Source organism: Marmota flaviventris, chromosome 12 (assembly GCF_047511675.1).
Source record: "Marmota flaviventris isolate mMarFla1 chromosome 12, mMarFla1.hap1, whole genome shotgun sequence".
In the NCBI taxonomy this organism is placed as follows: domain Eukaryota; kingdom Metazoa; phylum Chordata; class Mammalia; order Rodentia; family Sciuridae; genus Marmota; species Marmota flaviventris.
The window spans coordinates 37,446,335-37,465,484 of record NC_092509.1 but is presented as its reverse complement, the minus strand read 5'-3'; the positions used below and the strand labels follow the sequence as shown (position 1 = coordinate 37,465,484).

The following is a 19,150-nucleotide window of genomic DNA, read 5'->3' as shown; positions in this document are numbered from 1 at the left end:
GCCAGGAAAGACCAGAAATCAGCAAATCTGTGACAATAAAGAAGAATCCGAAATAACTCTTGAGTGCATAAATCTTTGCCTACTTGTGTGCTTTAGTTGGGAAATTCAAAATCTATAATTGATGATTTTACATGTGACATTCCTGTAGGCATCTGATGGGTGCACAGTGGTAACATTGATCCTTTTCCATTTCATTCCCTTTCACTGACTAGTGACATCATAGATAAGCATAAAAATCTAGAAATTACTAAATTATAAAGAAGAAACAAAATGATCTATTTCTGCTCCTCCTACCACCCAAAGGAAAACATAACATTTTTGTATGTGTAGTTGGTAATCTCTACACGCATATACTTACCATACTTAGTTTTGTGCTTTGCTTTTTTACATATTATAATTAGAGCATCTTCCTATGTCATTATTCTTTGAAAATACAATGTGAATGGTTATACATTGTATATATAAACATTCTCTTATACATTTTTGTTGCTATTCTAAATAATATCATGATGAAATCTTTGTGCATAAATATTTTTACACCTGTCTAAATCTTTCCTGAAGACAGATTCCTAGCGGCAAGTAACATTTTTAAGACTAAATAATATTGCTAAACTACTTTTGATTACAGTTGAGGGAACTCAATTTTGCCAGCATTCTATTTAGGAGAACTCTTGTGTCATTGTGTTCACTACAATCTTATCTAGTCAATAAAGTAGCCAGATGTCTTATAGCTGAGTCCCAAATTATGCTTTCTATTGGATCCCACAATGTGGCAACTTTTGTAATTTTTCAGGACTAAGGTACCATGTAAAATGATAAGGGTTTTTTTCCTGGAATGTGAAAACTAGATTTCTATTCATGAAAAATTCCAATTGGTTATTTGGTATTCCCTGTATTGTGTTGCTTGTATAAGTTAAGTTTCTTAAATGTTGTAATGTTATTTACATTAAAGTTCACAAAAACTGTGACCCTTTTCCCCCACCATGTCTTGGAACTTATCTGGCAGTAATAATTCCAAATAAATGCCTTGGTATTACATGAATTGACTTCAAAATATACTAAAAAAGCTATAGTAAACAAAACAGCATGATATTGGCATACAAACAGACACCTAGACCAGTGGGACAGAATAGGAAGCTAAGAAGACAACCTGCTCATCTATAGCCACCGACCTTCAACAAAGGAGCTAAGAACACACATTGGGAAAGGACCATCTTTTCAAGAAATGAGGCTAGGAAAATTGGATGTCCACAGGCAGAAAATAAAAGTTCACTCCTATCTCTCGCCACACACAAAAATCAAGTTAAAATTTAAGACTTGAAATGAAACTAACTAGAGGAAAACATACTGGAAAAGTTTTAGGATATTGGGATGGGCAGGGATCTTATATATATATGACCACTGAAGCACAGGAAATGAAAACAAAAACTGTCAAGTGAGATGATATCAAGCTGAAATTCTTCTGCCCAGTAGAGGAAACAAGAGAGTGAAAAGACAACTTACAGAATGAGAGGAAAATATTTATAGGCTCTACATTTGACAAAAGGTTAATATCCAGAATATATAAAGAACTCAGACAACTCAACCACAACAAACAACAACAAATAATCCGATTAAAAATGGGCAATCACCCTAAATAGACATTTCTCAAAGGAACACATACAAATAGCCAATAGGAAATTTTAAAATGTTCAGCATCATTAAACATCAGGGGAATGCAAATCAAAACTACAACGAGATATCACCTCACTCTAGTTACAGTGATTATGATCATAAAGGCAAAAGATAAGTGCTGGTGAGGATTTACAGAAAAGGGAATCCTTGCACACTGCTGAGGGGAATGTAAGTGAATTCAGTTACTATGAAAAACAGTAGAAGGGGCATTTAAAAATTAAAAATAGAACTACCATATAATTCATCAACCCCAACTACTGGGTACTTATCAAAAGAAATAAAGTCTGTATATCCAAGAGATATCTAAACTCTCATATTCATTGCAGCAGTATTCACAATAGCCAAGAAATGGAAGCTGATAAATGAATAAGAAAATGTATTATATATATAAAAATGGAATACTATTCAGTCCTTAAAAAGGAAGAAAGCCTATCATTTATGACAACATAGATAGAGCTAGAGAGCTAGAGCTATGTGAATTGAAATAAGCCAGAAATAGAAAGACAGATACCACATGACCTCACTCATATGTGGAATCTAAAATAGTTGATCTCATAGAAGTGAGTAGAATATTACAAACAACAATAAACATTGGTGAGGATGTGGGGAAAAAGGCACACTCATACACTGCTGGTGGGACTGCAAACTGGTGCAGCCAATATGGAAAGCAGTATGGAGATTCCTTGGAAAAATGGGAATGAAACCCCCTTTTGACCCAGCTATCCCACTCCTCAGATAAACCCGAAGGACTTAAGAACAGACTTACTACAGGGACACCAACCACATCAATGTTTATAGCAACACAATTCACAGTAGCGAAACTGTGGAACCAACCTAGATGCCCTTCAGTAGATGAATGGATAAAAAAATGTGGCATATATACACAATGGAAAAAATTCAGTAATAAAAGCGAATAAAATCATGGCATTTGCAGATAAATGGATGGAGTTGGAGAAGATAATGCTAAGTGAAGTTAGCCAATCCCCAAAAACCAAATGCTGAATGTTTTCTCTGATGTAAGGAGGCTGATCATAGTGGGGTCAGAAGGGAGAGTATGGGAGGATTAGATGAACTCTAGATAGGGCAAAGCGGTGGGAGGGAGCATGAAGGTAGGAAAGCTGGTGGAATGAGATGGACATCATTATCCTAATTACAGGTATGAAGACACGAATGGTGTGAATATGCTTTGTATACAACCAGAGATATGAAAAATTGTGCCCTATATGTGTAATATGAACTGTAATGCATTCTGTTGTCATATATAGCAAATTAGGAAAGAAAAAAAAAGAAGTGAGTAGAATAATGGTTACCGAAGGCTGAGAGTAAGAGGGACAGGGAAAGATTGGTCAATGGGTTCCAAGTTACAGCTAGAGAGGGATTAGGACTTCAGCATATGAATTCTAGGGGGGACTCAAGCATTCCGTCCATAGCACCAAATAACAGCCATTTAATTATCTCCCACAACTCTGTGGGCTGGTCTTGGGTGTCGCTGACTCTGCAGTTAGTGAGGATATCGGCTGCACTTGAATGTCCAAGATGGCTCACTTACTTGTCTTGACTGTTCCCACAGGAACAGTCGCAAGGCTGAGGCTCAGTGGGGACCTTGGATTGCTGGGAGCCCCCCTTCCTCTTCTCCCTGTGGTCTCAGAGCATCTCTTTCTCTGCAGGAGGCTGCAGCCAGACTTCTCACACTACAGCTCAAGTTTCCCCAAAGCACAAAAGCAAAGCTGTTTTGGAAGATTTAGGTCCCAATCTGGTATTGCATCACTTCTGCCATATTCTCTTGGTTAAGACGAATCACAGGCCAGCTCAAGTTCAGAGTGGAAGGAGCCACACACGAGGGTGAAGATAGGAAAGCATGTTCACCGAAGGCCATCCGTGGAGACTGCCTAATGCATTGTATTAAGTGCATTCATTTAAAAAGGCATTTCCAGTTCCAGTTGCCCATGGATAATGAGGACCTCCTGCAGCTGTAATCACTTTGGTGGGCATGTCCAAGAGCCTAATGAGTTCTGATGTCAATCGCAACAGTCAATCTACTTTTAACAATCACAGGCCTGAAGTGAAGGCATTCATTTTTAAGCAAATTAGAGCCTCCGTTTGATTCATACACTTCAACCCCCTATTGTTAGTTTTTTAAAAGAATAAGTTTAGGTTCATTTGCCTAAGGATACTAAGCAAATATTTGGAAAATAATTCAAAGTTTGATGTACAATAATAATTCCACACATTTGTAGGGTGCTTTATAATTTAAATAGTGCCTTTAAGTATCATCTTATTTGCTTTTCATATCTTCTGTGGTAGGTCAAGCAGGCTTTATTCTAGTTTTCAAGTGAGGAAAATAACTCATCAGAAGCTTTTAAATTTTTCACAGTCACACAGTAAGGAAACATTGAAGCCAAGACCCTAAATTTCTGGTGCTTTCAAACCATTCATTCCTTCTAGAGCTCCCTTTAAAATTTTAAAGCCCCTGAAACTGAAATCCAACCCCCCCCATTACATGTACACGTATAGAAAATGCACATTTTAAACACCATTCTTAAAGAATGCTTCGGTGATGGTTAATATCTATAGAAGGCCAATAAAATCCAATTCAAGTTAAATGACCCCACAGAAGCACAGATGTCTTTGAAAAGTCAACAGATTCAGCATCTCCATTACACAGATGGGAAAACACGGCCAAAGTGACACACAGTTATTTAGTGGAAGAGCTACAAGAACTCTTGACTCTGAACCCAACTCTTCTTCTACCTAGACCTGGCCCCCTTAAGATCAGACTTCCAAATGAAATTGTGTGAGAAATATGAACATTTCATGTATTTAACACATTAGGAATTAAAAGTAACAACAATTCAAAGTTCTTATTAACAAAATTAAGTGACATACCCACTATAAGACTTCCTCAAAATATTGCTGTTTCTGGGTAACATCCAATTGCTAGGAATTCATGGGACAAAGTTCTTTTTATAGAAAATTGAGGGTTGCTGGGTGTCATGGAGCACAACTGTAATCCCAGCAACTCAGGGGACTGAGGCAGAAGGACTGCAAGTTTAAGGCCAGCCTCAGAAACTTAGGATCTAAGCATTTTAGTGAGACTCTTTTTCAAAAGAAAAAATAAAAAGAACTAGGGATGTGGCTCAGTGGTTAAGTACCCCAAGGCTCCATCCCTAGTTCCAAAAAAAAAAAAAAGTGAGGTCTCGCCTCAGTGTGGAGGGTTCTTGGTGAAAGGAAGAGACATACCTGTTGTATCTGGCAACTAGGTAACTGTCTCATTCTCAGGACTATATGTTAGTAGTGAAATCAAGATATGGACCTGAAACATTTTCACAACATTGAGTGTGGAAGCTTCTTCTGAGAGGTAGAAGGGTTGAGATGAGATCTTGGCTGTTCAACTTAGGAAAAACAAAATGTCAGTTATTTGCCAGTGTTTTGACAATACTATCCCACTTGTCCCAACTCTAGGCTGTTACTCCAATAAATAATGAATATGTTACATTTTGACCTAAGCAGAGATGGTGTTTTCTTCTTCCCATTGCCTCCCTCCTTTCCTACTCTTTTTTCTTTTTTAAAAATACTTATTTAGTTGTAGATAGACACAATATCTTTATTTATTCATTTTTATGTGGTGCTGAGGATCAAACCCAGTGTCTCACATGTGCAAGGCAGGCGCTCTACCCCTGGGCGATAGCCCCAGCCCACCTCCTTTTCTTTTTAAAATAAAACCATATTTGTATTTAGTTTACCAAAAGGCAACAAATTGAAGAAATCAGTAGTACTAGTTACCAGAATCTACAGAGTGTGCTGACTTGAAGGGTTGACCAGATGGCCCATATTTGACTGACCTGAGGAATTAATGAATTATGTCATAAGCTGGATTCTTTTAGTTAAGCACTCTGATATCTTTTCCAGCTTGTCTAATAATAATACCTCCAGATTTTCACTTTCTTTGTCAAATGGGGGAAAAAACCTTAGGAATGAAACCTACCATTTTCGTCTGAATATAAGATACAAGCTGTCCATTTGTATCTCTGAGAAGTTTTGTTTTATTTGTGTCACAGTTTGCAGAACTTGCTGGGCTGGGTACCCTTATTGTTCTGTGTACCAAAGAGGTTGGATTTCTTTCTCTTTATCTGGCATAGTTTTTTATTTTTTGACAGTGTTTAATATTAAAAACAGTAAATCTGCATGCATTAGAACCATTTCATCATAAATATCTGAGAAAGTGGAAGTTCGGTGGCTGCATACACAGAGGGACTCCTGGTGTCGCCCTTGTTCAGCAAGCAGACCCATGCTGTTTGGGAGAAGACCTGTCACAGATCTGAACCTGCATGATGAAAGTATTCAAACAAGCTTTAAAAAATATTATACAGTTTTAAAAATATTTTGTCACAAATCAAATGTCAGCTTTAAGTGCAGTGTTTATGGAGTGCTGCTGTACTGCGTGATGTAACACATAAAAAAATAGAAGTACTGATATATTTGGACCATTTATTTGAAATATACTTTTTTAGTAGCAGTAAGTCAGCAAGAAAGTCCAGTTAGAAAGTTCTATCTGCTCTTCCTCTTCCTGCTTCTACTTTTTTGCCATCTCCACTGATGTCACCTCAGACCAAGCCACTGCCTGATCTTCTCCTGGTTGATAGCAATACCCTATGGATCTCTGTGCAGGCTCCGTTGGATTCTCATCCATCCCTTCCCCACAGAGCTGCCAGAATTTTCACTCCATCTCTTCTCCCATGTCAAAATCTGAAATGCCTGCCCATTTTTCATCAGCAAGGGTTTGTTCATGGAAACAACTGAGTGAAATGATTTGGGATAGGGATTAAGACTTCCAGTTGTGGAAGAAGTTGGGGGAGTCAACTGCAAAGCAATTCACTAAAACTCAGTTTGACCAGTTAAGTACTGCAGCTACAACTGCAAGACAAGTACCTTCAACCAGGTCTAGGGCCACTGCAGCAGAGGCAGGAGCAGGAGAAGAACATTGTCTACAAAATAGAGTGGAAGACATACATGATGTATTGCATTTAAAAGAAATCTGATATATCAAGTATGCAGAGTTCTGGAAGTCCTCCCCTCTTCAATGTAAAATGCAACTGAAATGGACATTCGAGCTAACTACACGGACTAATCTTAAGTCTGATGGCCCAGGTTTGCAATAACAGTGACCAAATCTCAGGGAAGCTAAAACTAAAATTTTCTCCAAAGTCCCCCCTCCTTGCTGAATCTTCAGCAATTAGGCAACTAACTTTTCTATGTATTTCATAAAAGTGGGATCACACATATACTTTTGAAACAGTCAAATTCTACTAATTGTTTCTGGCTTAAAATTGTGTTGTAATAATTGTACTGTTAGGCTCTCTGATTCTCCTCCTCCTGTCCTTTTTGTTTTAATATGGTTTTTTAAAATTTTTTATTCTTGAATCATCAGGATTAGAAGGGTTATTATCTTAGGTCAAGTAGTAATAGAAATTTCCAACTATCCTCTGTCTCCCAGATGATTTATATTTCACACTTGAAGTACAACCAAGCTTTTGGTTACATATTGACAGCTCCAGCTATCCCTGTCCCCACTAGTACAAGTTTGTGCAATACCAAATCTTCCCGGGGATGCTGGGGAATAAGCCCAAAGTCTCCCTTTCTTGTTGGTGGTCACTCCTGCCTGCCCAGCTGTGCACTGCTGCTCTTATCATTCATTACTTCCCTCCTGGTTCTGTGAACTCATCTCTGTGGTGGAAGGTCCTGAACAGCCACAGACTCATATGTTTAAAAAGAGAGCAACTTCCAGGCCAAATACAAGCAGAAAAGGGCTCTCCTGGTGCACAGGAATCATGAATTCTAGGTGTGTACTTTATCCCATTCGCAGACACACTCTGACTTGAAGCGATGTTAGCCAGTTTGTTCTTTAATCTTTCTTTATCCTTTGAGCGTGCGTTACATTGTGTATGATCGTAGGAGAAGCCAACCAACAAGCTCTGTCTGAGAGCATTAGAGGAGGTTCCCAGAAGGGATGACATTTCTTAAGTGATTTTGTTTTTCACAAAGACTCACAGCTTGTGAGCTTGAAATGGACCACATTGCTCTTTCAAATATGCATCAATTAAATATGCCGCTTGGTACTTTTCTAGTAAAAATGGGGGTGTTTTATCAGTTGATCCTAATTTCAACCCCTCTGTGGCTCTCTGGAACACATCTGAGACACCATCAGCCAGAAGGAAAGAAATAACAAATTAATCCATTTTGGAGGATTGGATCTATCATTAGTGGTGCTATGATGTAATCCACTGAAGGAATAAAAGGCATGCTCATTGCTCTTTATAACAAGGAGTCACTGAACAGTACTTGCCTAGATGTCATCAGTGGCCACCACGGGAATGGCCTAGCTATTGGAGGCTTGGTTTGTAGAGGAGCGCCATCAAACAGGACTTGATGGACACATTAGTCACAAGTTCTGAAGTGTTCTATCAGAATGTCTAAATCAGATTGGGTGCTGTGGTGCACGCCTGTGATCCCAGTGGCTTGGGAGTCTGAGGAAGAAGGATTGAAAGTTCAAGGCCAGCCTCAGCAACTCAGCAAGGCCCGAAGCAATTTAGTTAGTAAGACCCCTATCTCAGAAAATTAAAAGGGCTAGGGGTGTGGCTCAGTGATTAAGCACCCTTGAGTTTGATCCCTGGTATCAAAAAAAAAAAAACAGTGTCTAAATCAGGTACTTCCATGGGGCCAATATAGCTCAAACATCTATGTCCAAGATAATTTCAGTGATTGTAAGTAAATTGACCTATAACCCTCCTTCCCTGACCTCGAACTTTGTTTTCACCTTGTCTCCGTTTGCACTCTATACCAATTACAATTTTTTCCACTCCCAAATCATCAACCTCTTCTTGTGAAAAGAAACAACCCAGGAAATGCAAACTAGTTCTTAGACCCAGGGGAACAGAGCTGGAATTTGTTGGCATGGGCTGTGCTCCAAACAGGTAGATAATTTCTACCTGGATTATCTCATCCTACTTAATTCTTAGGATAACCTATGAAATTCACATTGTTATTCTGATTTTCTGATCAGAAAACAGATGCTCAGAACATCAGACAAGGCCTTCAAAGGGTTGTGGGGAAAAAATAATGATTTCAGATTTCCTTGCGTAGGAAGAGTTTCAGAGCTTTCAAAAACGCTCTCCTCTCAGTTCCCAGTCAATTTTTTTCCACCACCCTCTGAACGTGTCTGGCTGGTGCTCGGCATGGAACATCCTTTCTCACAGTGGTTTTGCTCTTGGCCACGTGGGTGTCTGGAGTCACCAGTGTCCACAGCACCTTTTTCTTTGCTAGCCCTGTCCCTTCACTTAGGAAATGTACTTTTAACAGGAAAGTGCTGGAACTGGGGTTCATGCTGTCACTGATAGAAACTTGATGAATACTTAATTCATGTAAAAATGGAAGGATGTAGAGGATAAAGAGGTCTGTGCTCTTTTTTAGGACACCCAGTTTCAGTCTCAATGGCATCACAGTTGCTTTTGTTATGACAAAGATTTTTTTTTGCTTTTAAGTATTTTTGAAGTGTTTCTTTCTGTGTGCCCTAGACAATAAGCCACCTCAGGCGGAGGGGTCTCATTATTAAACCCAGGTGTACTTTCCCTCCCCCCTCAGCTGTTCTGGGGACATCCTCTCTGAAACCACGCAGGCTAGCGGTCTCATCTTATGCTTCTTTATTGCTCCAATTTCTGGTGCTTACTGGACCTTCAACAGAAGTTTGTTCACATAGATTGCAAATGAACGATAAAATAATTGGTAGCTTCAGCACACTTACTTTAGCTGAAAACTGATGAAACAGTACTGACATATGGCTGGTTTTGATGCAAACTATTGATGACGAAGAGTTGTGGCTTTTTGTTGTTGTTTGTTTTGATTTTGTGTTTGCAGTGCTGGGAATTGAACCTAGGGCCTCCTGGAGGCTAGACACGTGACCTACACTGTCCAGCCATGAAGATTTTTTTAAAAGATTATTGTTGAATTATCAAAAAATGCATAACTATAACTAATGAAATTCAATTAGGTTAAAAAATAAATGCGAGTCAGATGTGGTGGCGCACTTCTGTAATCCCAGTGGCTTGGGAGGCTGAAGCAGGAGGATCGACAGTTCAAAGCCAGCCTCAGCAACTTAGTGAGGCCCTAAGCAACTCAGCGAGATCCTGTCTTTAAATAAAATATTAAAAGGACTGGGGGTGTGGCTCAGTGGTAAAGCACCTCTGGGTTCAATCCCCAGTACCAAGAAAATAAATAAATAATGTGTATTGAATATCAAGAAATATTTCCAGGAGTTGAAGTTGGGACTAAATCAAGCAGGCAAAGTTTCAGTGGAAGTGGAGGGGACACGTACTACCACTCATGGCACTCAGAGCTGCCCAGGGGTGGACTCTGACTTTGGCAGGATGATAAGTGACACTGATTCTCTTTTTCACATAGGCATGTGTTCACAGCCCCCTACTCCCTATGGGTATATGTGTGTTAAGTTTTCTGATTGTAGGGTTTTTTTTTTCCCCCTCCCAGGAAACACTCCTTTCAGAGCATCTCCTGGTGGTACCATCAGAAATGTCTTCCTTAAGTGGGAAAGTGCAAACTGTTTTGGGCCTTGTGGAACCAAGCAAACTGGGCCGCACCCTGACCCATGAACATTTGACAATGACCTTCGATTGCTCTTACTGCCCACCTTCTCCCTGCCATGAAGCTATCTCTAAGGAACCGATCATGATGAGAAATTTATTTTGGATCCAGAATAATCCTTATTCCCATAAAGAGAACCTTCAGCTGAATCAGGAGACAGAAGCCATAAAGGAAGAATTGTTGTATTTTAAAGCTAAAGGTGGAGGGGCATTGGTAGAGAATACAACCACCGGGATTAGCAGAGACGTGCAGACGTTGAAGCGACTTGCAGAACAGACTGGAGTCCACATCATAGCTGGAGCTGGGTTTTATGTGGATGCAACTCACTCTGCAGAGACCAGAGCCATGTCAGTGGAGCAGGTAAAAAGCACTAAGCTCTTGGACAGTGTTTGTGTTTCAATTCAGAATAGCCCAAACTTTGGATATGCCATTGATTCAGAAGTAGTGGGCATGCAGCAAAAATTTGCTAACTAGCAAAGGCATCTGCCAATTGAGCCTCTAATTAATAACCTTTTATTTCATAAAGAAAAAGTTTAGAAGAAGGACATCTTAATGCTTTAGTCATTAAAAAAAAAAACTCTGCCTATTAATGCTTAGATTTAAGTTTATCATATCAGTCCTCAGCAGCGGCACCACAATCTATTTGCAAACCTCAATTTTCCATTATAAGCTTTAGTTATGCAACCTTGATTTTTTCCCCCTGGATTTTGTAATAACCAGCAATGAAAATTCACTGTAGGGTGAAACTTGGCAGGCAGAGACTTGGCACTTTTGCAAATATGTTTCCTTCTCTTTTTACAAAACAGGAGGGGTGGGAGAAAATCCATTCTCCTATTCTTGTCATAATATGATCTTAAGCAAGAATGGGCAGAAGGAAGAAAATCTTACATGAAAAAATATCTTCAAATATGTGGCAAAGCTTTTTTTGCACACGTATGTGTTCTTTCTAAATGCACACAAATCTGTATACATGTGTTTATACAAACAGGTAATATTCATATGCGTCTTTCATTATATGTTCAGTTGAAGTTTTAGCAAAGGATCAGTGAAAGTTTAAAATGACTTGTATTTGAAATATTCATCTGTATTATTTTCTAATTAGGATTTGATTTTTAATATACTTATATTATTTAAAGACTAAGTTGAAGACAGGGATTATGTTTGACAAACCACTCTTAGACATTAATAATCACATATGTCATATTGATATTGTGTGCTGACAGTACTGAATAAGAGAGAGAAATAAAGAATTCCTTGATTCAATCAACATAGATTCAGTGCCATTCATAGATACTGCTTCCAGATTAAATTATAGATTTTTCTCCAACTGAATGTACTCTCATAGAGTCACTTTTTTTTCCCTTTTGCTTCCTCGAGCTGTGAATTTCTTGTGAAATAATCACAGTAGGATGTTATTGAATCTTAAATTTAGAATAGCTTGTTGAATGTGCTATTTGCCCAACAAAATACCTTTCTCACTGGCCAATATTAATTGAATAAATATTGAATATGCTTTTAAAAGAATGCGTGACTGAATAAATGAATTCATTCATGTCCTATGATGAATTTATTTTGATAAATTCCACCATCAATAAAGCATGTTCACTCCCACTTGCTTAGCTTGCTGATGTCCTTATTAATGAAATTCTCCATGGAGCTGATGGAACCAGTATCAAGTGTGGCATTATTGGAGAAATTGGTTGCTCCTGGCCTTTGACAGAGAGTGAAAGAAAGGTTCTGCAGGCAACAGCTCATGCACAGGCTCAGCTTGGCTGTCCTGTTATGATCCATCCTGGACGGAATTCAAGTGCACCATTTCAGATTATCCGAGTATTGCAAGAAGCTGGTGCAGACATCTCGAAAACAGTTATGGGCCACCTTGATAGGTAAGTGGGTTATCTTTCAAATTGGTGTAAACCACCCTATGATTAATGGAGAATCAACTTTTAAAAATCATCGGTAATGAAATCAATGGGCTACTAATCATGTAAGGGAAACTCACTACCTCAAAGACAGTATTAATAAAGTGTTAACAAACTAGCATAAATAAAAGTCAAACCTGCCATTTTTGTGTCCCCCACCCCCGTTTCAGATAGTATCAGCATTAGTGTTCATGGGCCTTTTCTTTAGCTTACATAATCATTTATAGCTTTTCATAGTAGATGTCACTGTCTACTTCATTTCTTTATCTTATGGTATGATATCAGAATAGCTGCCATTTCTACCTGTTTGATGCTTGTCAGTAGTTGGGATAATAAATATATCCACAAAGATAAAGGGAGGGAAATTCAATGGTTTTACCTTGAAAAGAATCACTACTATAAATGCTTATGATTGCATACCTATTTATGATTTGAATATGATTTGGAAAATGCAATTATAAAAAATAAGATTAATGAATGTGGTATCTGATAGTACCGTGTATTAGTTTCTCGTGGTGGCTGTAACAAATTACAACACACCAGGAACCTTGAAATAACAGAAATTTAATCTCTTACTGTTCTGAAGGCAGAAGTCTAAAAATCAAAGTGTTGATATGACCCCCAAAGGTGACAAGAGACAATCCTTCTTGGCTTTGTCCATTGTCTGGTAAATCTGGCTGTTCCTTAACTTGTATCTGCACAGGTGTAATTTCTGCCTCTCTTCACATGGCCCTCTCCTCTGTGTGTGTCATTTCTAAGGACATTTGTCATTGGACTTAGGGCCCACCCAGATGATCCACTCAGGGCCCACTCAGATAGTCAAGGTCCTTAACTAAATTATATCCCAAAAGATCATTTTCCCAAATAAGGTAACTTTTAGAGGTTTCAAGGGTTAGATTATGTCTATGTGATTTTGATGATCCACCACTCAAACCCCTCCATGTTATATTAGATGCATAGGGGCCAGCAAAACAAATGCCTCCATGAACAGCCGTTGGCTACCATTAATTTAATGAACAAACCTAATAGTGTTGCCAAGGCTAGCCATAAGTGTGTAGATTAGATTATTTTAAAAAATTAATAAATACCAGGGAGTCTAATAATATATTGTATTTAGTTCTATTTTGTATTTTGGAATAAAGCCATATTAACAGATTGATAAATCCTGATCATCCGTCCTGACATTCTGATATTTACTACATGAACAGACCTACAGAATGTCTTGATAAAATGCTTCTACTTAATAGAAATATTGCAAAATCCTGTACAGAAAAAAATAAACAAGTTATAATTGTTGCAGAACAGAAAAGCCAATAATAAGTGGAGAAACTGAGGAACAGCTAGGTAAAGGTAGAACTCCTGGCAACTGGGTTGGTATCCAGATCCATACTTGACTATCTTTGGAAGTCTTCTAGTTGTACTCATAAAACAGTGGGGTGAGTCTAAATACTGGTCATAGAGGTGGTGTGGCATAATATATAAAGACTAGAATCCTTGGACCCAGAGAGACCTTTAAATCATGACTTTACCATTTGTTGTGAGATCTTGGGTGGCTTCATTTGAATTTAAAACAATGTATTTCTGGGCACAGTGACAGGTAGTCTATATTGATTGTCCTGTAGTTCTAGCTACTCAGGAGGATGAGGTGAAAAGATTGCTTGAGCCCAAGGATTTGAGACTAGACTGGACAACAGAAAGAGAAGTGTCTCTAAATCAACAAATAAATAAAACCAATTGCTCAAATATTCTGTATGCCTACTGATTTTTTTTTACTCTGATCTATTGATTACTAATAGTATATTGAAATCTCTCATGATGGATTTTTGTTTCCTTCTAGTACATACTTCATATTTTGAAGGTGTATTGCTGTAGGCACACAAATTGTTGTGTCTTTTTAAATCTTGTATCAAAATATGTTGAGCTGTCTTACATCTAGTAAAGCAAGTGATGTTTTATGTTTCGAAGGCTGTTTTGTCTACTAATGTAAATTCTAACACAAATATTTTGTTATTGCAAAAATATTTGTGTTTGCATTGCACTTACATTTTTCCTCATATCACACTTTCCACATTCCAGAGTCCTCATGTTCTAGTTGTGTCTTATATACAGAACATGTGGCTGGTTTAGCGTTTACCTATTCACACATTATTTCTCTTTTTAATGGAGAAATCTGTCTATTTTCATAGACCGTGTTTACTAATAGGCTTGTTCTAGGTGTTTTTTTTTTCAGTTAGTTATTCTTTCTTGATTTCTTTTTATTACTTATTTCCCTCATTAGTCCTTATTTTTTGGATGATATATATTACTATTTCTAGTCTCTAATTATATCAAATTTTAAATCTAATAAATATTTTTGCCCTTCTTTCTAATGATACAATACCCATGGAATCCTCAATTCTATTAACCATATAAGTTGGATGTTATTTTTTTCCAGGATGTTGAGTCAGCCTGATTGTTTTAAGCCCAGTGATTAGACATTATTTTTCTATTACAAAGCTTCCTTCTTGCATCTAGACATCTTAGGTCTTCATTCTATAATTACTTTTTTTCCTGAAGTACATTCATTTAATATTCTTTCAGTGAAGGTCTGTCATAATATTTAGCTTTCATTTATCTGAAAATGTCCTTATTCTTTTGTTCACAATAGATAATGTCATAAAATTTGTTAATGCACATAAATAATTCCATTTACAAGGTATTTTTGTAAGCCCTTCAAAGATATTCCATTTTCAACTGACATACATTGTTCCTGTTGATAAGTGAGCTGAAACTAGCTCTTCCTTTAAAGTTCTCTTTTCTTTCAACATCCTCCTTTCTGGTATTCTGAATTTTTGCCATGATCTAAAATCAGTGCAAATTTCTTTTTAATTGTAAACTTGGCATTTGCCTGTAATTCCTAAAGATGAGGATGTATCTTTTATTGTTTCTCCAAATACTGCTCCACTCACATGTTCTTTATTATTTGCATCTAGATGTGTGTAGGACTTTCTTACCTGCCCTTCATATCTTTTAACATCTCTCTCATATTTCCACTCATTTTCATCTTTGAGCTGTCATTTCTCCAGTTCTTTCTTCCTATTTATTAATTCTCTTTCTAGCAGAATCAATCCTCTGCTTCCCCTATCTGGTTTATGATATTAAGACACAGTTTTTCTTTTACTCATTAAATTCTGCTTAGTTCTTTTTCAAGTCGGATTGGTTACATTTGCTAATTTGTTTTTCCAACATGTTTTCAATTAAATCTTTAAAAATATTTAACATCCAATATTTAGCTTATAATTGATGCCTCTGATTTCTATCTTTTTAAACTACTGTAATGACTATGGCAAACTATAAAGTGTGTTTGTTCTTCTAGAGCCATTCATTTAAGGTTATTTCCTTGTATGCCAGAATGTTTTTCTTAGGAGCACAGCTCAGATTCTGTGGAAATTATGAGAAGTGGGTTGGTTGTGTTTCTTTCTTCTTATTATTGTTGGTTTTATGGCTGTTCATTTTGATTGTTTGTGATAGGCAATTAGGAGGCTTGACCAAGCTGAGACTACTTTAAACTAGATTTAAAGAAATTTTAAATTTCTAAAATTTTGGTAAAATATATACATGACACAAAATTAACCATCTTAAACATTGTGAAGTGGACAGTTCCATTGCATGAAGTAGATTCCCTGCCATTGGCCTGTGGCAAGTACCATTCTATGTTCCATCTCTATGAATTTGACTGCTCTACTGCCTCAAAGAACTGGAGTCACACAAAGATTTTTGCAATGTTTTAAACTCAATTTTTACTTGAGGGATTTAGACTCATGTGCTGATATGAATCCCTGAGCTTGGAGCTTGGTGAGTGCTTTGTGGTTATGGATTCTCTTTTTTTGGCGGGGAGAGGGCAGGGGAGGTGGTACCAAGGATTGAACTCAGGGACACTGGACCACTGAGCCACATCCCCAGCCCAATTTTGTATTTTATTTAGAGACAGGGTCTCACTGAGTTGCTTAGCACCTTGCTTTTGCTGAGTCTGGCTTTAAACTCTTGATCCTCCTGCCTCAGCCTCCCAAGCCACTGGTATTACAGGTGTGTGCCACCGCCCCCCATCCCCTGCCTCTGTGGTTATGGATTCTGAAGAGAGTCCCCCAACCACTCACTCTGCCTGCCTCCCTTTCCCCAGAAGACAGACTGAGAAAGACCTATAATCTCTACAGAGAATCTTCGGGCCAAGCTTTTATCTAGTTCATCCGCAAGGTGCTGGCTTTGGGTGAAGGGCAGCTCCCTGTATGTATCTGTACTTTGATCTCCTTCCCTGTTTAGTGCCAACTCTGTCTCACTAATACTCTTAAAGTAATGCTAGATCTCACCTTGGTCCACACTTGATCATCTTTCCCGTTGTTCTAACCTCCTGAGCAAGTCTTAACTTCTCAATCACTCAACCAGTCATTTAAAATATGGGTGTTTTTCTCTTCAATTTTATTTAGTATTCTATATGTACTCTGCTGGAAAGGTTTTCTGTGAATGTTTAGTCTGCCATACTGCTTGAAACTGGCTCAAGATGCTTCTTAAAGAAGAATTTTATTCTCCCTATCTATTTACAATTGGAAGTATATGTAAGTTAGAAAATTATGCTTGGCATAAATAGAAAATAAGCTTTCACAGTAAATTGTGAAATAAACCTTAACTCCTACCACAGTAATATTTCCTGGCTCATAAAATCAAACAATGTATAAAGTACAAGTGTTCATTTCCTAGGATATACACATACGTGCACACCATACCTATACATACGTGACATAAATGACATGAATATACATAGAAATGTACACATATTTTTTTTTCTTTTAAAGGTATGTTACCTGACTTCCACTGGCTGCAATTTCAGTATTTCCCTCTTGGATGGCTCAGGATTGAGTGGAATGATTGATCTGATATCACACAAACTCAGAGCATTCTAGAAAATCCTGAGATCATTGCTACAACAGCTGCCCGTTCTCCACCTTTATTGATGGATTATTAGAGTTTCCAATGTCTGAAAAAGAAATACATGGAAGCATTTCTATGGGAAAGCAACCACAGAAAATAGCTGTAGAAAAACTAGTACATTGGCGAAAACAAACCAAATGAAGTAACAGGAAAAAAACATTTAGGAGGCAGATGCTCTCAAGAGTGACTTCACAGCAAGCTAGTTGGCAGGCTGCATCTTGACGAGGTCACCCTTTCCCACACTCTCTGGGGTCGGCTGGGCCATGCACACTACCTGATCTGAACCAAAAGGGCAAGGAAAGCTGACTTTCTATAATGGGGACAGTTCACAGACAGGCATGCATTTCATGCAACAAAATGCAGAGGATACACAAAAAGAAGATCCTCCTGAGAACATGGCCTCTAAACAAAACCCAGAGCAAAACGAAATCATTTCCTTTCTCCCACCATGCCTTTCCAGATATAGAGGAGAATGTTCTTAAGCCACAGGCTGTTATGTTTATGAAACAGTAAGTAGGCTCTGCCCCACGGCCCTTCTCAGAACACTAGCGCTCTCCAGCAGGACAGACCCTTGGCCTTGACCACCTATAAAATGTTTATTTTCCTGTTCAAAGTCGTACTTCAAATTTTTTTGAGAACATGAAAATAAGATATTTCAGTATGTCCAAAAGGTGAAACAGTTAAATATTTCTGAAGGTACATAAAAACTTCATTGGGATTCATGCCTTCACACAGCATGTGTACACACACACACATACACACACACACACACACAATACAACAACAGCTTGCCACATGGCTGTCCAAAAGAGACAGTTGCTATACTGAAAAGAAAGAGTTAATGAATGGCCATCACCTTAGGAGACCTCTGAACCACATAGTTGTCATGTGACCACTTGTGACCTGCTTAAGGTCATTTACCAGGAGATAACAGCATGACAAGATAAATCTGCTCCTGTGTCTAGGCCCTCCCCTAACCATCTGTTCCCTTGAAGAAACATGGGCCTATTGAAGAGCCAGTTGACTGCTGTGAATTTAACCCTCAGGGACATCACAGGGGGCTGCCCTTGACAGATACAGCCACCCAAAGTCAACATTTATTGGAAAATTGCAACAGCTATTGTGATCTTGTTTGGACTTTTAATCCACAAGGCTTTTCACCATTTAATCATTTATAATGATTTTACTACCTGTTAAAACGCTATCTGTATTTCCAAGTGGCGGACAATGACAGCAGCCCCTCTGCTATATATGGGCTATGTGTGACTAAACAAACACCTCTCAGATGTATGCCATTCATCTTTAGGTTTTTACCTTGATGCACTAGTAGAGTAGCTGTAAGTGCTTTTATGACAACAAATTTCCTTAGTGATTAGTGAAAGCCAGGTAAAACGAAGTGGTTGGTGGATATTTGGATACTATTTACTGATTAAACTTTTGAGCTTCCGGGAGTGCAATAGACGGATGTTATACCTGAATCTTTTTTTCTTTCTTGATTATCTGTTTAACGAACCATAGGAATTTGATGGAAATCCAGAACACAGGGTTTGATTAAGGGCACAAAAATTAAGTGTAGGAAGATCACTCTCTTTGAAAATTGTTCCCTGTGGAAGATAAAGAAATTTGACCTCAGGGAGTCTGAAGGATGACAAGAAGCGAAAACTCAGGGAATGGGCCAACAGCACATTTTATTCTTTTTGCCTCTGATCGTTCCTGCCAAATCAAACCAACTCTTGAAATGATACAATTTTGAAACATTTTTTCATGCTTTTTACTAAATAGAGGGGAATATCACTTCATTCATTCAACAAACATGTGAGTGACTAATTATCATATGTATATACCAGACACTGAGCTATAGCCAGGAAAAAGACCCATTCTCTGCCTTCAAAATGATTATTTAATTATAATTGTGGTGACTTTTAACCTTAAGGTTG

General features: G+C 38.0%; 1 protein-coding gene across 2 annotated transcripts in view; it reads left to right on the top strand.

Moving 5' to 3' along the window:
- Pter (phosphotriesterase related) overlaps positions 1-19,150 on the top strand; it is a 67,624-nt gene that overhangs the window by 28,474 nt on the left and 20,000 nt on the right. For both annotated transcript variants that reach the window (XM_027928582.2, XM_071599864.1), the window contains exons 2-3: positions 10,213-10,686; positions 11,947-12,212. In XM_027928582.2, the coding sequence (XP_027784383.2) occupies positions 10,255-10,686; positions 11,947-12,212 (698 nt within the window). In that variant the 5' untranslated portion in view covers positions 10,213-10,254. The remainder of the gene's footprint in view (positions 1-10,212; positions 10,687-11,946; positions 12,213-19,150) is intronic.